Source organism: Canis lupus, chromosome 34 (genome assembly GCF_011100685.1).
Source record: "Canis lupus familiaris isolate Mischka breed German Shepherd chromosome 34, alternate assembly UU_Cfam_GSD_1.0, whole genome shotgun sequence".
NCBI lineage: Eukaryota > Metazoa > Chordata > Mammalia > Carnivora > Canidae > Canis > Canis lupus.
The window spans coordinates 13273214-13295902 of NC_049255.1; the positions used below are offsets into that span (position 1 = coordinate 13273214).

General features: G+C 42.0%; 1 protein-coding gene across 4 annotated transcripts in view; it reads left to right on the forward strand.

Moving 5' to 3' along the window:
• Window positions 1-22689, forward strand: part of USP13 (ubiquitin specific peptidase 13) — a 117179-nt gene that overhangs the window by 42457 nt on the left and 52033 nt on the right. For 3 of the 4 annotated variants that reach the window (XM_038583433.1, XM_038583434.1, XM_038583435.1), the window contains exons 5-10: window positions 4431-4573; window positions 6160-6344; window positions 12999-13093; window positions 14580-14767; window positions 19790-19861; window positions 20214-20307. In XM_038583433.1, coding sequence (XP_038439361.1) covers window positions 4431-4573; window positions 6160-6344; window positions 12999-13093; window positions 14580-14767; window positions 19790-19861; window positions 20214-20307 — 777 coding nt within the window. Of the gene's footprint in view, window positions 1-4131; window positions 4310-4430; window positions 4574-6159; window positions 6345-12998; window positions 13094-14579; window positions 14768-19789; window positions 19862-20213; window positions 20308-22689 lie in introns of those variants that run through there. The other variant, XM_038583436.1, reaches the window with a different exon arrangement.

Below are 22689 nucleotides of genomic sequence, written 5' to 3' on the forward strand. Positions count from 1 at the left end.
GTGCTTGGGGTTCCCATGTCATTGGAGGCCAGGTTTCTACCATTCAACCTCTTTTGCCCCTGACCTACTTTATACCTAAATATAAGACCATAGAAATGAAAATGTTGTGTATTTAGCTACTGTAGCTCTTTCCTCTAATTATTATATGTGACATATCCTTTTTAGCGCTAAGTGCACAGTGTTTAGCAGTGCATAGAGAATTAAATTACCTCTCGTTTCTCCAGTTCCCTGTGTTGACTCATGTGGCTGTTACCAAGGATAAAATATATGAGTGGCAAAATGGTCTCACCTTGTCCCATTACCTGAAATTATATACTAAAGCTTGTATCTCCAGGATCCTGAGAGTTCTTACTGCCTGCCCTGTTTAACATAGCTCTTTCATCTGCTGTCAGAACAGAAATAAAGAAGCACATTGTGAATAAATGTCATGAGAAATGATTTTTCTCTCACTTAGGAAGGAAAAAGTCTTTATGTGAAAGAGTTCATGAAAGAGGCCTTAAGTGTTTTTTAATTATTCCCATACTCAGAATATAATTCAAAGTGTGAATACTTTTACTTAAAGTGAAGTGTCGTAGAAATCTGAATCCCTCAATATATGTTATAATTTTTAATAGAGTCTTTTAGAATTAAGAAATATATGAAAATTTTTTAAAAAGGAGAGGGAGAATTTTTTTTAAACTTTTTTTTAAAAAATTTTTTATTTATTTATGATAGACAGAGAGAGAGAGAGAGAGGCAGAGACACAGGCAGAGGGAGAAGCAGGCTCCATGCACCGGGAGCCCGATGTGGGATTCGATCCCGGGTCTCCAGGATTGCGCCCCGGGCCAAAAGCAGGCGCCAAACTGCTGCGCCACCCAGGGATCCCCAGGAGAGGGAGAATTATTTGGAAGTTGGGGTGGAGAGATTGAAAGAAAAGCCTGGTCTTATCTGATGGTATCTAATAGGATTGATTTATATAATAGGACTTATTTATATAATAGGTGCTAGTTCCTGTCTTTTCTTTTCATTCTTCTGGTACATTTTTGTGTTTGATATTCTGTTTTTAAGCTTTTAAAGATATTTATTTATTTATTTATTTGACAGAGCATGGGCAAGTGAGAGAGAGAGAGCATGAGCAGGGGTAGAGGGAGAAGCAGACTCCCCACTGAGCAGGGAGCCCGATGTGGGGCTCAATCCCAGGACCCTGGGGTCATGAGCTGAGCTGAAGGCAGACTCTCTTTAAGCTTTTAAGTAGCAAGAATTATTGAGCTGAAAATTATCCAACCAGATGACTCTTCCTTCATCTTTTGAGCTTCTCAGCACAGATAAAATTCTGTTTCAGATAGGAACTCCGTGGATTGTACCAGGAAGCTAAACCACCTCTCAGTGATATGGAATTCACAGAGATAATAGCATTTGGAACTCAGTAGGGATCTGATAACCTGAAATCCAGTGCCTCTTTTTAGACATCAGGAACTCAAGCAGTGGTGTGCTTGTAAATATTTAGCAATGAGCTCCCTGGGGGAAAAAACCTGCTCTGTAGTGTTTGATGATTTCCATGGCGTAATATTTGCACCCTGGCTGATTTCAGATTAGTGTGATGTCTCCGAAAGCAGTGTTGAAAAGAGAATGTGCAGTAGCACACCATTATATAGAGTTTCCATGTCACATGATGTAAATATAAATAACCTTAAGAGCATACAGAAAGTGTATGAGTGTAGAATGAAAAGTGAAGAGTTTTGAATATTTTTACTTTTAAAAAATATATTTTACTTGATTGTAAGTTTTTATAATTTAATTTTCAGTAATGGGTGTATTTAACAACCATCTTGCAGAATTTCTTAAAATTTAAGAATCAGTTCTGTGAGCCAGTTTGAGTCAGTTCCAGAACACTACTGAATTTGAGGCCTAGGAGACCTGGGATGGAGCCAGGACTATTACCAAGTTTTTTCCTTCATTCTAGATAACAAATCTGGGGAAAGAGAATTCATGGCATAATTATAGGGTAATAGATCCTGCTCTTCAGCTATGGTCCATATGAAGGGCTGCTAAATGATTTCAGGTGATACGCTGAAAACACTAGATTAGTGTTTTATAGTGGCCCAGAAGTTTGAGGAAGTTTTGTTGAGTGTCACCAACAAGTATATTCAAAGAAAAGAGAGAGTATTATGTTCAAAGCTTGGTCAGCATTATTGTGCATTGTGGAGAAGGATTCAGAGGAGGACAGGGAATGGATTGAGATAGTCATTGAAGCAACAAGGAGCTTGTAATAACAGGACAGATTAAAAAGATTAGGATGTGTAGCCAAAAGAGCTAAGGCAGCATGGAAGTGTTAAGGCAGCCCAAACCTGTAGGATCAGGAAGGGGTTTGTGGTGACCTCAACACTAGTTTCTAGGGCATTCCTGGAAGGAAGTGGGAGATGAGTTTTGATAATTTTTTAAAAAGATTTATTTATTTGAGAGAGACCGCAGAGTGAGTGAGAACAGGAGTAGGGGAGAGGGGCAGAGGAAGAGGGAGAAGCAGGTTCTCTGCTGCGCAGAGCTCAGATCCCAGGACACTGGGATCATGACCTGAACCGAAGGCAGATGATTAACTGAGCCACCCAGGTGCCCCTGACTTTGATAATTGAAAGAAATGGGTAATTCTGTACAAGTGCTTGTGGTGAGAGATGAATGGGAATATCTCTTTTAAAAGGTTTAAGTATACTTATGGATGCCTGACATGTAATGGAGTATAAGCTTTCAGGGGGCAGAGACCTCTTCTTTCTTCTTGACTGTGCCTTGCTCAGTGTCATCAGTCGGGAGTACCTGGGAGAGTTTCAGGCTGCTGCAGGAGACAATCTGATATTCGCAGCAGACCAGTGTGGCTGCTGTGTGGAGGAGGGGGCAGGAGTGGGAGAGAGGAACCGGTGAGGAGGCTGCTGTGTGGCCGTCTGGGTGAGGTGTTTTAGTGGCCGGGACCAAGATGAGTGTGAGTGAAGTTGAGAAGAGGAAGATTCCAAATAGATTTTGGATGTAGGAGTTAGAGGAATTGCTCATGGGTTGAGTGGAGTGAAATAGCAGCTGAGGGAGCTTCCTTCATGGTCTCTTGATGAGTTTTAGGGCGACCCAGGGGAAAATACTCTGCACAGTGTTCAGCTAATTGTGCAAGATGTTACTAATGTGGGGACATGTTGGTGTAAAAACTTTTAAAAACCATTCTGTGGCTTTTGTTATATTTGGAGTTGGGCATCCATTGCTACTGTCTCCATGTGGAATGTTTTCATCAGCCCCCCACCCGTCATCCCTCCCAGCCCCTGGCAATCACTAATTTACTCTGTCTCCATGGATTTGCCTATTCTGAACATTTCATACAAATGGAGTAATACATTATACATAGTTTTTTTGGTGACTGCTTTTAAAAATTAGTATGTCTTTTCAAGATTCACTCATGTTGTAGCATGTATCAGGACTTCATTCTTTTTACTACTGAATAACATTCCATTGTGTGGACATATGACATTTTATTTATCTACTTGTCATTAATGGCCAATTGGGTTGTTTCTGCTTTTTGGCTATTATAAATATGCTTCTGTGAACATATGTGTATAAGTTTTTGCAGGGGCACATATTTTTATTTTTCTGGGATATATACCTACGAGTCTAATTGCTAGGCTATATGGTGACTCTGTTTAACCATATGTGGAACTGCCAAACTGTTTGCCAAAGTGGCTGCGCCATTTTACATTCACACCAGGCTCTGTTTTTAAAGACAGAAATAGTTATTATAGCATTAAGCAAATAGCAAATGTGGTGGTAGGCATATGTCCCGGATTAATCAGGTTTGGGAGAAAACAGAGAATTTGCACCCCCTTCCTCTGTGGTCAGTTGGCCGCAAGCTGGACATCACAGATTTGTTCATGATGTAGACTGATCTGGCACAGAGACACCTAGACATGTCCCCATCCAGGGTCACATTTGCACCAGATTAAGAAATGGAGCCATGCTGTTTGCATTCCATTCAAATGCCTTTGACCACATGCCATTGTGTGATGAGTTGAGGATATTGGATATCTGGGTATTTATTTGTTAGGAGGAAAACACACCACTTGGGTTAATCCTAGGCATTCCTGTAGCTAATTTCACTCTTATAAATTGTTTGCCGTATACTTTTAACTCTGCTTGCTAAGAAATTGTTAAATCTGACTTCTGTGCTTGGATTTACAAACTGGATTGTGTTCCTTGCTATCTTGTATCATTGTCAATACTGCACACTCTAGGTTAGGGACAAAACCTAGCTAGATTCATGGAGAAATTGCTGGAATCAGCTAACTAGGATCTTGCTCTTATGGTAACTGCTGTCTGAATTTTCTTGGATTAGGTTGTATTTATTAATAAAGTTTACATTTGTTTTCTAGAACCTGCTATTCTCTCAAACAGATTTACGTATGACATTGGGGCTTGTCTTACAGGTAACAATTGCTTGTGATGCGGTTCTCAGTTCAAAATCTCCATATAGAAAGCAGGACCCAGACACATGGGAAAATGAATTGCCAGTATCCAAATACGCCAATAACCTTACCCAATTGGACAACGGAGTCAGGATTCCTCCAAGGTGAGTGTTAGATAGTGAAATGGAACTTTACCCCTTCAAACTGGCCAAAGGAGGGCAGCCCTGGTGGCGCAGCGGTTTGGCGCCGCCTGCAGCCCGGGGTGTGATCCTGGAGACCCGGGATGGAGTCCCACGTTGGGCTCTGCGTGGAGCCTGCTTCTCCCTCTGCCTGTGTCTCTGCCTCTCTCTCTCTCTCTCTGTGTGTGTCTTTATGAATAAATAAATAAAATCTTTAAAAAAAACTGGCCAAAGGAATATTTACCTTTCTATCTCTTCTCTGAATTAGCAGTTATATATATTTTTACTGGATGCCTCTGATCAAAACTAAGCTCAAAATTCTTTCTAAAATTATCTGTACCTTTGTAGAGGCTGAAGTTGGCCAGTGCAGACCCCTGAGCTCATCCCTACCCCTAGCTCTCAGTGGCTAGCACCTGCAGCTCTTTGCTTGAGGGCTTTTTCTGCCTGATGAGGCCAGGTAGGACTGTGCATGGGACAGTTAGAAATGCCACAGAGTTCATGCTCCCTTCTGTCCTCCTGGAACAGCCCTCAACCAGTGACTGTGGAGTGGATGGATACACACCCTGGACCCTTACCCTTTGAGAGGGCTGTTTCCTGGAGTTCCCCACCTGGACTGAGCCCCACTTGCCCATGGTGGTCATCTGTTTGTTGACATACCTGGACTGGCTTCTTGCCCTTTCCAGTTTTATTTCTCTGCAGTGCTTCCTAGGATCACCTCCCAGACAAGCCATTTACATTCAGATCTTTGTTTCAGAGTCTGCTTCCAGGAGAACCCAACAGTCTTTGGTTGTCAACTTTTTGGCTGGAATGCTCTTTGGGCTACATTAGCATCTCCTGTTAGGTCTGTTGTGTTGACAGAGGCAGGTGCTTGAGGGAAAGAGCAGATGGATTAGGCAGGTGTCTGGTCTTGTTGAAACCTGCCTATACTGCATTCCTATTCTAGGGGAAGGCAGGCTATTTCTCAATTTCTCCCTTTGACAGTGGGGATGGATACTGATTTTGAATGGTGTTTAACAGAATTAGATGATCAAACTTCTGTAAGATACTTGGCACAAACCTGACATTTAACCTTCAGTAAAGTTGACATTCTGCTTAATTCAGATTTGCTGCATAGTAGGATTTTGTTTAATTTCTGTCTCTCCCTCTCAAATAAATAAAATCTTTAGAACTTTGCATGTTTATGCACATGGGATCCTTAATGTTTTAGACTTATATGAACTCCACTGTCCTTCGCGTAGGAATTTTAAGGAAACGACCTCCCCTCGTAACCTCAGGTTCTGTGTCTGTTTTCTAAAGTAAAAGAACCATGGCAGAGGCAGGCAGGGTACTGACTGGTCCTGCTGCTCTGGGAGGGGTGACATTAATCTTCTGAAGGGGAAGAGGGGGGAGGAAGCACTGGTTTCTGTTGTTCCGCTGACCATTATCTGTGACACCCCCTCCTCGTGCCCTCACCCCCCCTCCTCGATCCCTCCCTGCCCCCCAGCAGCTGGAGACACTGTTTTCTTGAATGTTAATTTTCTAACTGTGCCTCACGTTCCAGCGATCCTAACTGCTCTTCTATAACTTTTCAGTGGTTGGAAGTGTGCCAGGTGTGACCTGCGGGAAAACCTCTGGTTGAATCTGACCGATGGCTCTGTGCTGTGCGGGAAATGGTTCTTTGACAGCTCTGGAGGCAACGGCCACGCACTGGAGCATTACAGAGACATGGGCTACCCTCTAGCTGTGAAACTGGGAACCATCACTCCTGATGGGGCAGGTGAGTATGCCTTTACCAACTTTGGGAACTTGCAGTGGCTCCCCTTAATTGGTTGAACCAGTGCCTTCATTCCTGGGTTGGAGGATGTGGGCTCTGGACACAGTGCAGCATAGAATCCTGACTCTATCTCTCACTGGCAAGTCTTCAAATCCTTCTCAGGTTCTTCCTCTTGAGGATGATCGCAGTAGCTCCCTCATAGGTTTGTTGATGTGCATAAAGCATTTAGCCCAGTGCATGCAGTAAGGCCTGAGTAAAAGTTAGTTGCTAGTGTTGACTGTTACTGTCTTTCTGTGTATCTCTTAGCTAAGAGGACAGGAGTAGGAACCAGGACTTGGGGAGTGAACAGGGATAATCAAATCCACTATTAGAAGAGTAGAGTGAAGCTGTAGAATTCATTACAGGGGTATCATTTCAGAAATGCAGGGATTCATTAAGGAGAGGGATCTTGAAGGATGCTGTGTGTCAGAGTCCCTGTGTCAACCTCTTGTTTCCTACTTGTACTATCAGCTTCAGAAGTGGTTCTCTTTCTTTATGTTCTCACACTGTATGCTTTCAGGTGTTGGTTTTTGGCCATGTTTGTACAGTGAATTCTATCTATCATTTTGTGATGGAAAAGGGAAATAATATCAGGATCCATAATAAGAAACATAAATGCTGAGCAATGGCCACAGGAATCCATCATCTAAGCGTCATTGAAAACATGTACTAAATGTAGATCTCGACCAACACCTAGAACAGTCTTCTTCATTTTTCCAAGTCTTAGCCTTGATTTCTTCTTTACTTTAAGGTCAGATGATTTTTTAGGAGAAATGCAAAGACATTTGTGTCTTCTTCCATGACTGAATTAGCCTGCTTCAGAATTAATTGCCTAGGATGTTTTCACTATATATGGTACACTTCTTGTCTACTATACTTTTTCCATTGAACTGGTTTTGTTTTTCATTTGTTTTATAATTGAGGGTTGACATTTGGGTCATGTAAAGATTCTCTTCATTTATATTTTGGATAAATTTCCTGCTTCCAAAGTTAGTGGACTGATGTTTAACTCATTAGAGACAAGTAGCTGCAAAAATCCCGCATCCTGGTGCCAAACATTCCCCTCCCCTAGTAGATATACCTCTACATAAGCCAGGGTAAATCCTATGAGTTCCAGATTCTGAAGAGGAAATTCAGGACATGAAGCTGGATTGAGGGTTGCAGCAAGTTGCTTTCAGGTCTTAGCTATCGTTGAATCACTGCTGTATAGGGCAACCATCATAAGGCTACAAAAGGAAGGGTTTGTAATATAGGAATTCTAGTGGGTAAAATTGGGAGGGGAGAATAATTTGAATGTGTCTCTTTTCTTTCTTTTTTAAGATTTATGTACTTGAGGAAGAGAGAGAGCATGCACACAGGGGTCGAGGGGAGGGCAGAGGGAGAAGGAGAGAGAATCCCAAGCAGATTCCAGATTCCAAGCTGAGTGTGGAGCCCCACCCAGGGCTTGATCCCATGACCCTGAGATCACGACCTGAGCTGAAACCAAGAGTCAGACACTTAACTGACTGCACCATCCAGGCACTTCCAATGTGTCTCCTTTCTATGTTGTTTTTTGTAGTGCTTTGATAAGACCAGTTATTAGAAGTCCAGTTCTCAGAACAACCTAAAACTACAATTATTTGTATACATGGCCAGGTTCTAAAATTTCAGTTGTTTGAAGGCAGAGCTATGTCTTCCTATTGTTGGGTTCCATACAAAATCTTATATATGGTAGGTGCATATACTTTTGTTAAATAAACCAACTATATGTAAGCATTTAAATAATTAGATCCTATTTAAATGTATGCTAATAATAAAGGCAAGGGTTAAATCTGTTCTCCACACATCTTTAATTTTCTAGAAGCCTTTTTTCTAGCATGAAACTTATTTTTAAACTATGATTTAGAGTTTTTTTTATCTAAGGTTTCTTCCTTTCAACTTGAAGAAGAAACATTTTATGTTTGTTCCTTGATTATACAAAAAGCAGGTATTCAGTGTAACATATTTAGAAAACAGAAAAATTTAAAGAAGTAAATAAAAATCACTAGTACTGTCATTTGACAGACACTTTTAACAATTTGGGTATTTCCTTTCAGTTTTGTTTTCTGTTTTAAGCCTTGATCAATTCTTTTTTTTTCTTAAAGATTTTATTCATTTATTCAGGAGAGACACAGGCAGAGGGAGGAGCAGGCTCCATGCAGGGAGCCCAATGTGGGACTTGATCGCTGGACCTGGGATCATGCCCTGAGCTGAAGGCAGATGCTCAACCACTGAGCCACCCAGGCATCCCAGGCCTTGATTAGTTCTTATACAATGCCTCCATGTTGCCCCTGCCCCACATTTTTACAAAAATGGAATCACACTATATAAAATTCTATTCCTTATTTTCCTCTATTTAACATTTAAATATGTGTATATTCCATGTCATTAAATATTCTTTAGTATCCTTCGATAGTTCCATAAGTCCTTTCAGTGTTCTCTAGTTAGTTGTCACAATTTTTTTTTTTTTTTTGCTATTCTGATGAGTATCCTTGTATATATGGAAATCTTTGGACGTTTGTCTAATGATATATTTAGGATAAATTCTTATGAACAAAGGGTTGAACCTTTTAAATTTTCTGTTGCTGAATTTCTCTTAAACAGTCATAGTAATTTACATTCTCATTAGCAGTATATGACAATACTCATTTCAGCAAATCTTTGACAACTTTGGGTATTTGCCATTTTTAAAAACCTTTGCTAATCTAATATCTTGTTTTTATTTGCTTTACTAGTGAGGCTGAACATTTTTCATAGTATTTTTGGTCATTTGTAATTCTCTTTGTGAATTTCTTAGATGGATTTTCTAGTAGGCGTGTGTAGGTTGTTCCTTACTGGTTTTAAAAAACTCTGTGGCTAGTAAGAATATTAATTCATTATCTGCCATAGTTAAGTGCTTGGTTTTTTTTTTTCAGGGTTTTCCTGATGTAATTGAGAGTATTTGAATCCATACTCATGTTTCTATCATAGAAGGCATAAAACAAACAGCAATGTAGATCAGATAGCCTGTGATGAGGGTTCTTGAATTCATTCACCTGAAATAATGTTCACTTTTTGAACACTTTTTGAAGAAAGATCAGGGTTTGTCTTGTGCAGAGTTGGTTTTAACAAAATGATTATTTCCAGTGAATTATCATTTAGTTTATGGGATGCATCAATTTTATGTTAATTTCTATTAAGTCTGTTTAATAGATTGCTAGCTGCGACTCATTTATTTTAAAGCCAAATACGTTAATGAAAACATGCCTGAAGTTTTCCTTAATGTCCGATGATGAACCTCGTGGATATGGAGGCCTCAGAGGGCTGGGTACCCTCTGTCTAGGGTTGGATGGCCACCTTCTGGTGAAGGTACCACTGCCAATTTTCCCATTTCCATATTTGTTAGGCTCACTGAGGCTAATTCAATTTGCAAGAGAGAAAGTGTTTATTTTTTAGTTTATTGTGAGAACCACAACTGCTTGTATGTGAGATGTTTATGTTGGCTTGACCAGTACATTCCTTTCCTGTGGGGAGCTAACTTATATTTAGAATATTGCTTAGTGAACATGGAATCCAAGCAGGTTGTGAATTCAACTATTTAATGGTAATGTGATCTGGTCCTCCTGGCTTCCTTCTCCCCAATAAGGATATACCTGTTTGGTGAGAAAGTCCTACTCACCTTGAGGTCACAATTTAGAATTGGTTCTTCCAAGAAGCCTGGACTGCCTAGGCGAAGCCATTGTGGTGTCATGGGTAGTAAAATGGGTCCCATATCAAATTCCATTCTGGGTCTCCATGAGTACAGCAACAAACAAACCAGGAAACAGATCACCATACAAACAAACAAATAAAAAGAGCTTTCCTCTGTGGGAGGAGATGTTGATTTGGCAAAGCAAGGATGAGATTCTGGGTGGGAAGGGAGTGAGGAGGGACAGAGATAGGAGAGGGTGTTTTGTTCTTCTGTTGCGAAGCTAGGTTATCACACTAGGGCTCCTGGGTGGCTCGGTTGGTTCAGTATCTGCCTTCAGCTCAGGTCATGATCCCAGAACCCTGGGATCAAGCCCCAAGTCAGGCTCCCTGCTCAGTGAGGAGTCTGCTTCTCCTTCCTCTACCCCTCCCCTCACTCATGCTCCCTTTCTTTCAAATAAATAAATAAAATCTTAAAAAAAAAGAAGTCTCAGTACCTTGGTGGTTTCAGGAGAAGCTTCTGGAGATGCCCACAGCTACTGTGAAATTGCCTGTCCCACTGGCCCTTGCACCATGGTGCTCAGCAGCATCTTAGGGTGATCTTTCCTGAATCCACTTCATAATTTTTTCTATGACTACATGTCATTTATAAATTCTTCATGATTGCCAAATTTGAGGATCACAGTTCATTTTTAGATGTCTTGTATGTTACTTACTAAACTATTTTTGTCATTGGGGTAAAAAAACTTTGTGTCCAACCAAATCATGTCACATCTTTGGAGCAGTTAATGACTGGAGGTAGGAAACATTAATTTCTCAGTATGGCATGAGCCTAACAAATGAAAAATTTTAGAGTGCTGTGTGATTTTTCACTTATTTCAAAATCCTAGGCCAATGACAACTGTTCCATTTCTGGCAATTTTATTGTTTTCTAATAAAGCTCGAATAACTACAGGCTTAAAGTTTTTTAAGTCTTCAAAATTATTTCACTAGTTAATAATAACCAAAGTTAAAGTGCTGAGGGGATGTCATTTTCACCTTCAGCCAGTATCTGAGTGGCAGTTTTCTTGTCACTTGCCATAGATTAAAAAATACTGTTTATGTATTTGTTTCAAGTTTCATTTTTGTTGGTGTTTCTAGCTTTTAAACTTTTGGGGAAGTTTTTCATTTTATTTTTTTGGGGGGGTTCTTGATTGGGCTGGGGATTTTTGCCTTTTGTTTTGAGAGCACTGAATTATATACTAAAGAAAGAATATAAATGAAGGCTGCCTGTCTATAAGTTAAAATGGGCCCCTAGAGGACAAGGGATAGCAGAGAAAGCCAAACATTTAGTCAATTAATAATAGAAAGGGTGACTTTCTTTCATGGCAGTGAGTCTCCACATACCTGTATTTGGGTCAGAATGTCACTATAGTTTGTGTGTATTTTTTTTCTCCTGGTGATGTTCCCAAGGGGAGGAACATCCTTGGATGGTCTATCTTTTACTGTCCTAAAGAATAGTATCTTTTTTTTCTTTTTAAAAATTTATTTACTTATTTTAGAGAGAGAGAGAGAGAGGACATGTGTAGGAGAGGCAGAGAGAGAATCTCAAGTAGCTTCCACATTGAGCGTGGAGCCTGACGAGTGTGGAGCCTGACATGAGGCCTGGTCTCATAACCCCGAGATCATGACCTGAGTGGAAATGGATGCTCGACTGACTGAGCTCCCCTCGGAGGGTATCTTGAATCTATTTTCCTTTTAATAGATTTTGTTTTTCCAGTTTAGGAGTGAAGAAATTGTGGTTTTTAACTCTCTCTTTTTGTTAAGGGCATGGGATGGTGCTTCACCAAATCACTGAGTCTCCTGAAAGAGCTAAGGAAATAGTCTGGTGTAGAGGAAAAAGGACTGGGCCTAAAGATATTGGCCCCCCTCCCACATTGCACTTCTGTGTGAGGACACATAAGATGGTGGTTTGGGTAGTTTTTTTTGGGATTTGCCTTGAAGGCCAAGATGCCCTCGGAGGAGTGGGCCGGGCCTGGGATGGCTGGAATTTCCCAAGTTACCGTGCTGTGCCACATGCATCCTCATTTGCTCTGTGTGCTACAAGGTGGACACACTTGGGAAGTGCTGAACAGTCCTCACTGAGTCCCTCACCAGCTCCGTGGGGTGTGGACACCAAAGTTGGGAAGAAGGGATGAAGCGGCAGGTGGGAGGTGGAAGTTGGTGAGCTGGTGGGTCTGAGACTGTTGAGGATTCTGCAGGCAGACTTTTGTTTTGTCTTGGACCCAACATCTCAGGGCAGCCATTGAGCTGCTCCCGAGGGCCTGTGTTACCTCTGTTCCCTCCCAGGCTCCCCCTGCCACAGCAGGTGGTACCACACTCTCCTCCCTCACCCTTCCCTCCTCCTGCACTATTATGCCAGTGTGGTTTTGGGTGCAAAATCAATTGTTAGGCATTTACCCTTGTCTAATTTCAAGTATTTTAACTTTAGACACTGCTTTTTTTTTTTGTCTCAGAAAACCTATTTATTTTTAAAGATTTTATTTATTTGAGAGAAGGAACAAGCAAGAGCAGGAGTAGGGGGAGAGGTGGACTCCCCACTGAGCAGGGAGCCTGAGTGGGGCTCTATCCTAGGACTCCAAGATCGTGACCTGGGCTGAAGGCAGACACTTAACCAACTTGGCCACCCAGGCACCCCTCAGAAAACCATCTTAAAAATTAATTTCTGAAATGTCAAAAGAAATTGATATATGGGTATAATTACAAAACATACCTATTTACTATGTTTGTTATTTATCATCTGTCTTTTCTCCCCTTGAGTGTACTCACAGGAGGTTTCCATTGGCTTTATTCATCGATGTATCCCAAGTGCATAGCGGGAGCTCAATAGATATATGTTGAATATTGAGTGACTTGGTTAAATATCTCACTCTTTGTTTTCTCTTCACCCTGTAGATGTTTATTCTTTTCAAGAAGAGGAACCCGTTTTGGATCCTCATTTGGCCAAGCACTTAGCGCATTTTGGAATTGATATGCTTCATATGCATGGGGTAAGAAGGTCCACTTTGTCTCTATTCCCACCTGGTGGGGAGGGAACACTTTGGTCTCTTTAATATGTAATTACTGTGACAGGAATCCTACTTTAATGGTTTTAGGTTTTCATGTTTGCATTTACTTCTTGAATTTAATTAATTAGCATTTTCTTTTGGTTATCAGCTTAATTTTTTTTCATGCTATAATAAAAATGGCACCTCGTCGAGTACCATTTGTTTCGGTTGGAGTTTACTGGTAAAATTTCTGTCTCCTTTGATGGAGAGTTGCATGAATCACTCCTTGTTCACTGAAGCGAGAAGGTACGGGAAGATGACCTTTAAAATGGTCTGTGACCAACATCACTTTAATTAATTTCAGGAAGGGAAGCAGGGCTCGGGGGTGGAAAGAATAAGCCAACATATTGTTGATGGGAAAAGGCTGTGCTTCATTTAATATTGTGTTTTCAAGCCAGTGTCATGACTATGTAACATCCGTCCCTGTGAGGAGCTGCTTCAGTGTGCATGCTCTGCTTGGGCCCTTCCCTCCCAGCCTATCTCCTTCTCCTCAGCCTCTCCTCCCTTCTGTCTCCTCGTCCTCACCTCACTCATGGCACCCTTTAATGTATGTCCTTTGCGCTTCTGTAAACCTCCCTCCTATTTCAAGGCACTTCCAGGGCCTGTGATTTTTCCTTCACTTCCCTCTGCAACTGCCTTCCCATTCTGTTTGCTGTGTTGGATTGTATTTTTTCTTTTTTAAAGATTTTATTTATTAATTTATGAGAGTCATAGAGAGAGAGGCAGAGACATAAGCTCCCTCCCCTGCAGGGAGCCCAATGTGGGGACTTGATCCCAGGATCCCGGGATCACGCCCTGGGCTGAAGGCAGATGCTTAACCACTGAGCCACCCAGGTGCCCCTGCATTGTATTTTCCCTTGAAATTATTCTACTAGCTTCTTTGTTTCCATTCCTATTTGTCTTTCTTGCTGCCATCCTCTTACCTCTCAGCCTCATTCTCCTTTCATTTTTAAATCTTTTAAATGTGTGTATGTGTGTTTTCCTGTGGAAGGACATACAAAACATAAAATTTACCGTTGTAACTTTTTATTTTATTTATTTTTAAAGATTCTATTATTTATTCATGAGAGACACACAGAGAGAGGCAGAGACACTGGCAGAGGGAGAAGCAGGCTCCCTCTGGGGATCCCTGGACCCTGGGGTCATGCCCTGAGCCAAAGGCAGATGCTCAACCACTGAGCCACGCAGGCGTCCCTATGATTGTTAACTATTTTTAAGTGTGAGGTTCTGTGTGGCATTAGGATTTTGTTCAGCATCACCATCTCAGTCTCTTTAGGTGATTTTTTTTTTTTTTTTGTATTTTTTTTGTTTTTGCTTTGTTTCGGGAGAAAAAGGGGCAGAAACATCTATGGCTGTCAGAAATAATTCTTGGAACTTGATCTTTGGGTGAGAATGACAATTAAAGTTGGCTTCCTTCTCTTTGTCCCAGACAGAGAACGGGCTTCGGGACAATGACATGAAGCCGCGGGTCAGCGAGTGGGAAGTGATCCAGGAGACGGGGACGAAGCTGAAGCCCATGTATGGCCCCGGATACACGGGTCTCAAAAATCTGGGCAACAGCTGCTACCTGAGTTCTGTCATGCAGGCCATCTTCAGCATCCCAGAGTTCCAGAGAGCGTAAGTGGCCTCCTGTGGCCTGGGCGCGAAGTGCTGCCCTTCATCTGCTCCAGCACATGCTGGGGAAGCCCGTCCTCATCAGCTGCAGGACATTTCACCGCACCCTCATGGTGTGACTTCTTGCACTGAGGCTGGGTGAGAACACTTGTCAAGTGTGATGGGAATCAGGTAAGATTAGGAGAGCTTTGTAACCGAGAGCCTCACAAGGGCTTGGTCATATTAGTGATGGCTTCTGGTTTTAGCCCATCAGTTGCCCTCTATGCCAAGAAAATATTAATTATCAATCTCTGCAGCCAGCCTGCCACATTCCTTCCTGTAGATGTGCTAGGAGAGACTCAGTGATCGCTTTGGTCAGTGTTGCCCTCCTGGCGAGTGGAGTTTCTCCGAGGATTTAAGCTTTTCGTTATTTGCTACTCAAAATGTGGCTCACAGAACTGGTGCTGGTCCTTGGACTCCTGGGCATGGAAACTGAGAGTGAGCGTTTAGAAATTTTTGTAGCAAGTCAACATTGTCATGCGTTATCAGTGCTGTTTCATTTTTCTAATAATTTACTTTCATTATAAATTTTAAAGGAGTTCATCTATAAGAGTTGAAATAAACAAAAAAGCTGGCCCTTCACTACAGATGCCGTGGAGGCACCGGTGCATGTTCGAGGCTGCCTTCTTTCTCCCCAACGGAGGGCAGAGCCACTGTGTCTGTGACCCCTCTCTTCCCTCGGCTGGGCCCAAAATGGGGAGCTGTGCACACTGGGACCAAGGCTGGTGCACTCATGGGCAACTGCTGCCTAAAGTTTAGGAAATTATCTCTAGCATATTCCAGGGCACGCTAGTTTCCACCATGGTTCAAATATGGGAGAGGACACACATGTACTGAGACGGAAGCGCCAATAGCACGCTAGGAACAGCACAGGGCAATTTTATTTTTTTTTTAAACCCAGGATGAGTGGAAATGCTAATGGCTTTAATGGTAGTTAAGCAAAAGTGTATCAGATATCAGATCTCCTTTTCTTTTCTCTTGGTATTTGAAGACTTACTCTTCTTGCTGTTTTCTGGTCTAGTTTTCATTTCTCATCCAGCCGAGGAATATGGGGTTCTTTTGTGCTCAGCAATGTGCTGGGTTGGGGCGGGGGGTTCAGCAGTAAGCAAAAGGACGTGGTGCCTGGCCCCATTTGAGGAAACAGACTGAATAAATAATCGGAAGAATAATGGCATGGTTATAAACATGGTGAGCTCCATGAATGAAAGGGGGGAAGAGGTGGTCAGGGAGGGTCTCTCTGAAGAAAGGGTACATGAAGCGACACATGCTTTGACTGGTATGCTAGGGGAGTGTGGACAGAGGAAGAGCAGGTTTGAAGCTTTGAGGTGGAAAACTTTTTCAAAGGTATGCATCACACATTGCATTATTTTTAAAATTTTTGTCCATGTCTCATACTTGTATTATTTTTTGATTAGGGAAGAGTGTGACTTCATATTATGGATCTCATGGTCCCTGATTTTTTTTTTTAAGATTTTATGTATTTATTTGAGATAAAGAGAGTGGGGGAGAGAGCAGGAGGAGGGGCAGAGAGAGAGGGAGAGGGAGAAGCAGACTCCCTACCAAGCAGGGAGCCTGACGCAGGACTCAATCCCAGGACCCCGAGATAGTGACCTGAGCCGAAGGTGGGTGCTGAGACACTTAATGGACTGAGCGTCTCAGGCGCCCCTGCACTGAGGAATTGTTAATATCCAACATGATGAACTCATTAGCTCTCTTACAAGCCAGTCTTTATTGTATTTCAAAAGCTGACAAGATAAGAAAACCTCACGAGGAAGATAAACATTAGCAAAAAGGATTATGGTTTCAGGCAAGATTGATGGAGAAGAATGAAAAATTAAAGGTGGTAAATCTTTGATGTCAGAAAAGTCCATTTTACTAGTAGTTTCTATTTTTCTAATTATGAGGAATAGCCTCTGTTACAACAAAATTATATTAAAATGCAGAAGTAATGCTAGATACTTCTAAAAATACGTATTATAACTTCAGTTTGCAGTCTAGGGTTCTCAAAGAAAAAAGTATAGTTTTGCTATCTGACCATCGATCTTAGCTCTCATTCATTTATACACTAGTTTATTTAGATTTGATCCTCATCAGAATTATTCTGAAATGTAAACGAGGCTCTAGTGGCAGACAGAGTATCACGGAGTCAGGCTGACATTTCCGAATTACACTCTGGTTGTGCATAAGTCATTTAATCTCTCCGTGAGTCACTCTTTCTACTTACAAAATGGAAAACACTGCTCCTGGACCCAACTCCACTGAGTTAGTCCCGCTCAATCAAGTGATGTTTAGTAAAAGAACAAACAGACTGAGGATAAGTATGATGAGTAGGTTGCTCATGTTCTAATAGACACAGTAAATGTTTAGAAACTAGAATATTAAATATTCGGTAACACGCGATTCTGAGACTCTTGAAACAACATTGAGGTGAGAGATTTGAATCTTAAATCCAAAACACAGATGTGAGGTATAGTTTTTCACGAGAGAAGAAAAATTCAGAAAGGTGACTGTTCATCAAACTTTGGAGGGCAGAAAGCATTTTCAAAACTTAGCGACTATAAGGAACTGAAACTGTTTTTTTTTTTTTTTTTTTACTTACAAATTTATTTTTTAGTGGTGTTCAATTTGCCAGCATATAGAATAACACCCAGCGCTCATCCCGTCAAGTGCCCACCTTGGTGCCCGTCACCCAGTCCCTGCCCCCCCTGAAACTGTTGTTGGATTTTGTAACCAAAGAGCACAAGTTCCCTCCATTCTACTTGAAAAGAAATAATAATTATACAACACCTCCGCAAGGACTTTCCTTCAATATATTTTTTTTAAATCAGGGACCAGGGGCGCCTGGGTGGCTCAGTCTGTTAAGCGTCTAAGTGTCTGTCTTCAGTTCAGATCATGATCTCAGGGTTCTGGGATCCAGCTAGCATCAGGCTCCCTGCTCAGTGGGGAGTCTCCTCTCTCCTCCTCTGTGTGTTTCTGCTCTCTCTCTCTAGCTCTCACTCTCTCTGTCAAATAAATAAATAGATTCTTTAAAAAAAACCCAAAACAATTCCTCAGTGCAACCTCTGGCTGTGGATGCTTTGGTTACAAAGTTTGGTTGGTCTTTTTGGCTCTTGGTCCATTGAAAATTTCTAGATGAAATTGTTGCCCTAGTGACACATCCAAAAGCCATTTGAAAGGGACTGTACCAGAAGTGGGTTCTTTTAATTTTGACAGAGGTACATAATCTGGGGTACAGATTCTGAGTTTGTAGACAGCAGGTGCCTACAAGTGTCCAGTAGTTGAGGGGTCTGATTAGAGGTCATTGCTAACTACTAGTGTATCATGGTTCTCTGCTAGGGCTTTATTGCAGTTATGCCTTTTCTGTAGTCAGTTATGGGTAGTCAGTTATGGAAAATTGGTTAGATGGACCAATGGTTAGATGGACATGATATAAATGTATTCATTCAACAGATATTTTTTGAGTGTCTTTTGCGTGTCTAGTGCAATTGTAGTGCTGGAGGTGCAGTGATTTAGATAGTGTATCTGTCTTCATGGAGATTATACTCTAGTATATAATCTCTAGAGAGATAATAAACAAGGAGATAATCAAGAAATTGCAAATGTTAATACATGCCAAGAAGAAAGTCAGCCAGGGTCAGGTGATGGGGAATTAGGAGCGGTGAGGAGGTGCTTTTTAAACAGACCTGAGATGATGGGGCAAAGGTCTGTGGAGAGAATGTTCTGGGAAAGAGACAGCAGGTGGCATGACCTTGAAGCAGGTGTGAACTGGGCATATCCTGGCAAAGAAGGGCAGTTGGCCGGAGTATTGTGGACTAGGGGAGAGGGATGGGAATGAGGTCAAAGAAGTGGGCAGAGCAGAGTGCATGAAGTGCCAAGGAAAGGGATATGCTTCTGGATTCTTTTTTCTAGAGCTTTCACACAGCGAGTCAAAGCCTGAAGATGGAAAGGTGGACAGCACAAAGCAGAGGGTATGGAATAGGAAATGAACTTAAGAAGTGAAAGGAATATTCCTTTGTCATTCCTTCCACCATTGTACATTGAGATTAGAGAGGGTGGTGGAAGTTGGCACTGCTTGTCCAGGTAAACTGGTCAGAAGGAGGGGGTTTGGGCTTGCTTATGGGAGCAGGGACAGGACAGAGTGGTTCAGAGCATGGTTTGGAGCTAGGCTGCCTGGGTGTACTCTGAGCTTCATCACTTCTTCCTTGCGTAGCTTTGGAAGCATCCTGATTTCTATCTCTCCAATGGGTAACCATAACCATCCCTTCTTCATATGGTTGTAATGAAGACCCAAGCAGATTATACAGAGAGCCCTCAAGAAGCAGTAGTTGTCACTGCTATTATTATATATCTTGATACCATTGGCATAATTCCTACTCTTACCGTTTGGTTTTGAGATGGCAGATGTGATGGCATAAGCTGGAAGTTCTTGATTCTGGCTACATGTTATAATCACTTGGGGGACTTTGAAAAGATTGCAGATTTCAGGTTTTAGTCTCAGGCAGTGACATCAGAGCATCTGGGGGTGGCTCTAGCTTTGGTGTTTTTTTTTTTCAAGAAACTCGAGGTGATTCTAACCTGCACCCAGAGTTGAGACCCACAGATAGAAGCACAAACATTTTAGGGAAGCCCATGAATATGGCTGCAGAGGTGGGATCTCAGGAAAAGTTTTCTTTCTTTCTTTTTTTTAAAAAGATTTTATTAATTTATTCATGAGACTGAGAGAGAGGCAGAGATATAGGCAGAGGGAGAGGCAGGCTCCCTTCGGGGAGCTCAATGTGGGACTCCATCCTGGGACTGCGGGATCATGACCTGAGCCAAAGGCAGACAGAGGCTCAACCACTGAGCCACCCAGGTGTCCCAGGAAAAGTTTTCTTTAGGTGGATGATTTCACTTTGACAGAAAGGCAAGGTCTTCGCTAGGATGACAGGTTATTTTGTTTCTGTTCTTTCAGTCCCTATGTTTTGACTCTCCTTTCTCATTTTCTAGGTACGTAGGGAATCTTCCAAGAATATTTGACTACTCTCCTTTAGATCCAACACAGGACTTCAACACACAGATGTAAGTGCTGATTGAAAGGTAAAAAATTTTTAAGGAAAATGTCCAGTAAATGTTCATAATGGTTATTGCTGGGTTGCAGAATTAAAGGTACATCTCTTTTCTTTTTTGTTTTCTGTATTAGAAGTGTTCTAAAAAGAGCAGGTGTTACTTTTAGAAGAAGAAATATATTAATAGTTCTTTATAAAGTACTGAGGGTAGTTTGAAATGGCATCAGTTATCAGGAAGAATCAAATAAGTTATTTTTGAGTAATCAAGATAAAATGTTCCACCTAAAAGCATTCATAGATGATGTTAATGTCTCTATGGGGAAACAACAATGACCTTTTTGTTTGTCTTTCTCCCTCCTGTCCAGGACTAAGTTAGGACATGGCCTTCTCTCAGGCCAGTATTCAAAACCTCCAGTGAAATCTGAACTCATTGAACAGGTGATGAAGGAGGAACATAAGGTATGTGTCCCAGTGTTTGCCACACTGATATGTAGGTAGGAGGGACCTTTACCAGCTAGAATGTGTATTTCCTATGATTTGGCAAATGGTGGCTATGGATATAGCCAGTTGTCAGAATAGCTATTTCACTTTGGAGTGTAGGGTATCTGTGCTTTTGAGAAATTGTGGTAGGAAATAGCTAGGGTTGGTGTTTCTAGTGACAGTTGCTTTATGGATTATATGTGAGAGTCATCATTAACAGTTTTCAGAACACTGTTCTTTGTAAAATACAGCTGAGATGGAAGCAATAAACCTTACACAAATTTAAACGTTTTCTCCTTGGTAACATGATCTTGGCCCTTATAATATCTGTCTTCTCCTAAACCTCAACTTTGTTTGCTACGATTTCTCAAGAAGCTGATTGTTAAGAAACAACACACACACACACATTCCTATTCCATTCCCTTCTGCATCCCGTTCCCACCTCCAGAACTGAGGATTCTGAAGCTCTGCGGAGGTGTGGGCAGTCCTTGTGTTTGGTAAGCTGCTAGGAGGATTGTCAATACACTCAGGTATGAGAAACTCAGTTGGCTATTCAATCACTATTCCTTGATAGAATAACTGAAAGATGCATTCCGTCTCCTAAAAGCCAGACTTACATTTCTTTGTGTCTGCAGAATGGGCTACACACCCCTCCCTGGGTAGCTCCGTTGGACAACTCCAGGGGGCACTGCTCACAACCTAGTCTTTTTGAGTGGTCTCCTTGAAATTCTGCAGTGCATAGCTTGCATAGCTGCACTAGGCAGCCTGAATGGAGTGCATACCCCTTTTCCTCACCACCTGCTCTGACCTCAGTGCTCTGTCTTGACTTAGTAGGCAGATCTGTTTCTCATATGTTGGCCTCTGTGCTCCCACTGTAAGTCAGTCGACCTTAACTAGATTGACAGCAAGAAGCGAAAGTGAATAAACTCTTATTCATAGGGAAGCCAGCTCATTGGGGAAGTGGAGCAACTGGGAGATGGGAGAGTATGAAGGGAGCATTTAGAGGTGATGTTTGGAGATGGGGGGAAGGTAGGGGTTAAAGAGGGTGGATTCCTAATGGCCAGGCTGGGAGATCACAGTGGTGTGGAGGCAGGAAGGTGCATTGCTACCCAACGTGGCAAGATAACGAGTTCCTTATCCATCGAGACTGGAACACCCTCATCTGGGATGTAGTCGAAGGGATGGTTTGGATGTGGAGCTGGGCTACAGGGGTTGTCCAGGCTTCTTCTACCTTTGAGCTCCTGTGGAGCCTTGAAGACGTGTTGATGAAAACAACGTGGTCCAACATTTTGTTTTCATCACATTTATCCTGGGTTTTCATCCATGCTATGGCACTTTGTGGACCACTTTCGAGTCAGAGACCACCTTCCTTGGTGGAGAAGGAGGCGGGCTGGGACTCAGGGACTCTGGCTTCTTTCCTGCTCTGCGAGGAGCTGTGAGACTCTGTGCAAGTCACATAAACATCCAATCCCAGTAGTCCAAAGCCAGAATTCATCGAGGTGGTGGTTGTGAATGTTCCAAGTGTGAAGAGGTTCTCTCTCTGATGTAAATAAAATCTGTGTCTATGACATGCCTGTTGTGTTTTTAGAATCTCCTCATTGGAGAAAACATGGAATAAAAAATTACCAATTTAGTGATGTTTGCAAATCAAGTTTGGTTTTGTTAGTATTAAAATGTCCTTTTACATTAAAAAAAGTAGTTCTTATATGAGCAAAGTACATTATTTATTCATTCTATGAACAATGACTGCTCGGAGCCCTCATCTCCTCCCCACCATTGAGTTTAGTGACTGTTAACGCAGTAGCTCTGTGATCTCCAGGGGGCTGAAGCCTGCCTGTGGGAACCCCTGCTTTGTCTGGCTCAATCTGGGTAATTTGGCAGCATTTGGGGCATATTTGGCCTGTAGGTGTGTTTTGCTTGGCCTACACATAAACATCTGAATTTTTAGCTGCCTTTTTTTTTTTTTTTTTAAGAGAGCGACAGAGAGAGTGAGCACAAGCATAAGCAGGGGGAGAGGGCCAGAAAGAATCTTATGCAGGCTCCATGCCCAGCGTGGAGCCTGACACAGGGCTTGAACTCATGGCCCTGGGATCATGACCTGAGCTGAAACTAAGAGTTGGACGCTTAACCGACTGAGCCACCCAGGCATCTCAGAGTTTCCAGCTTCTCTTAATCAGTCAGACCCTGTGACAATTCCAGGCCCGTAATAGCAGATGGCTGGAGCTGAGTGGCAGCCCTCCTTTCAAACAGGACACACAGTTCCCATCTGGCTCTAGTCCCTTTGTGATTCATGACTTGGCAGCTACACTGTTGTATTTGGGCGTGTGACCTTTGATCTAGATGATTTGTAAAATCCTTTCT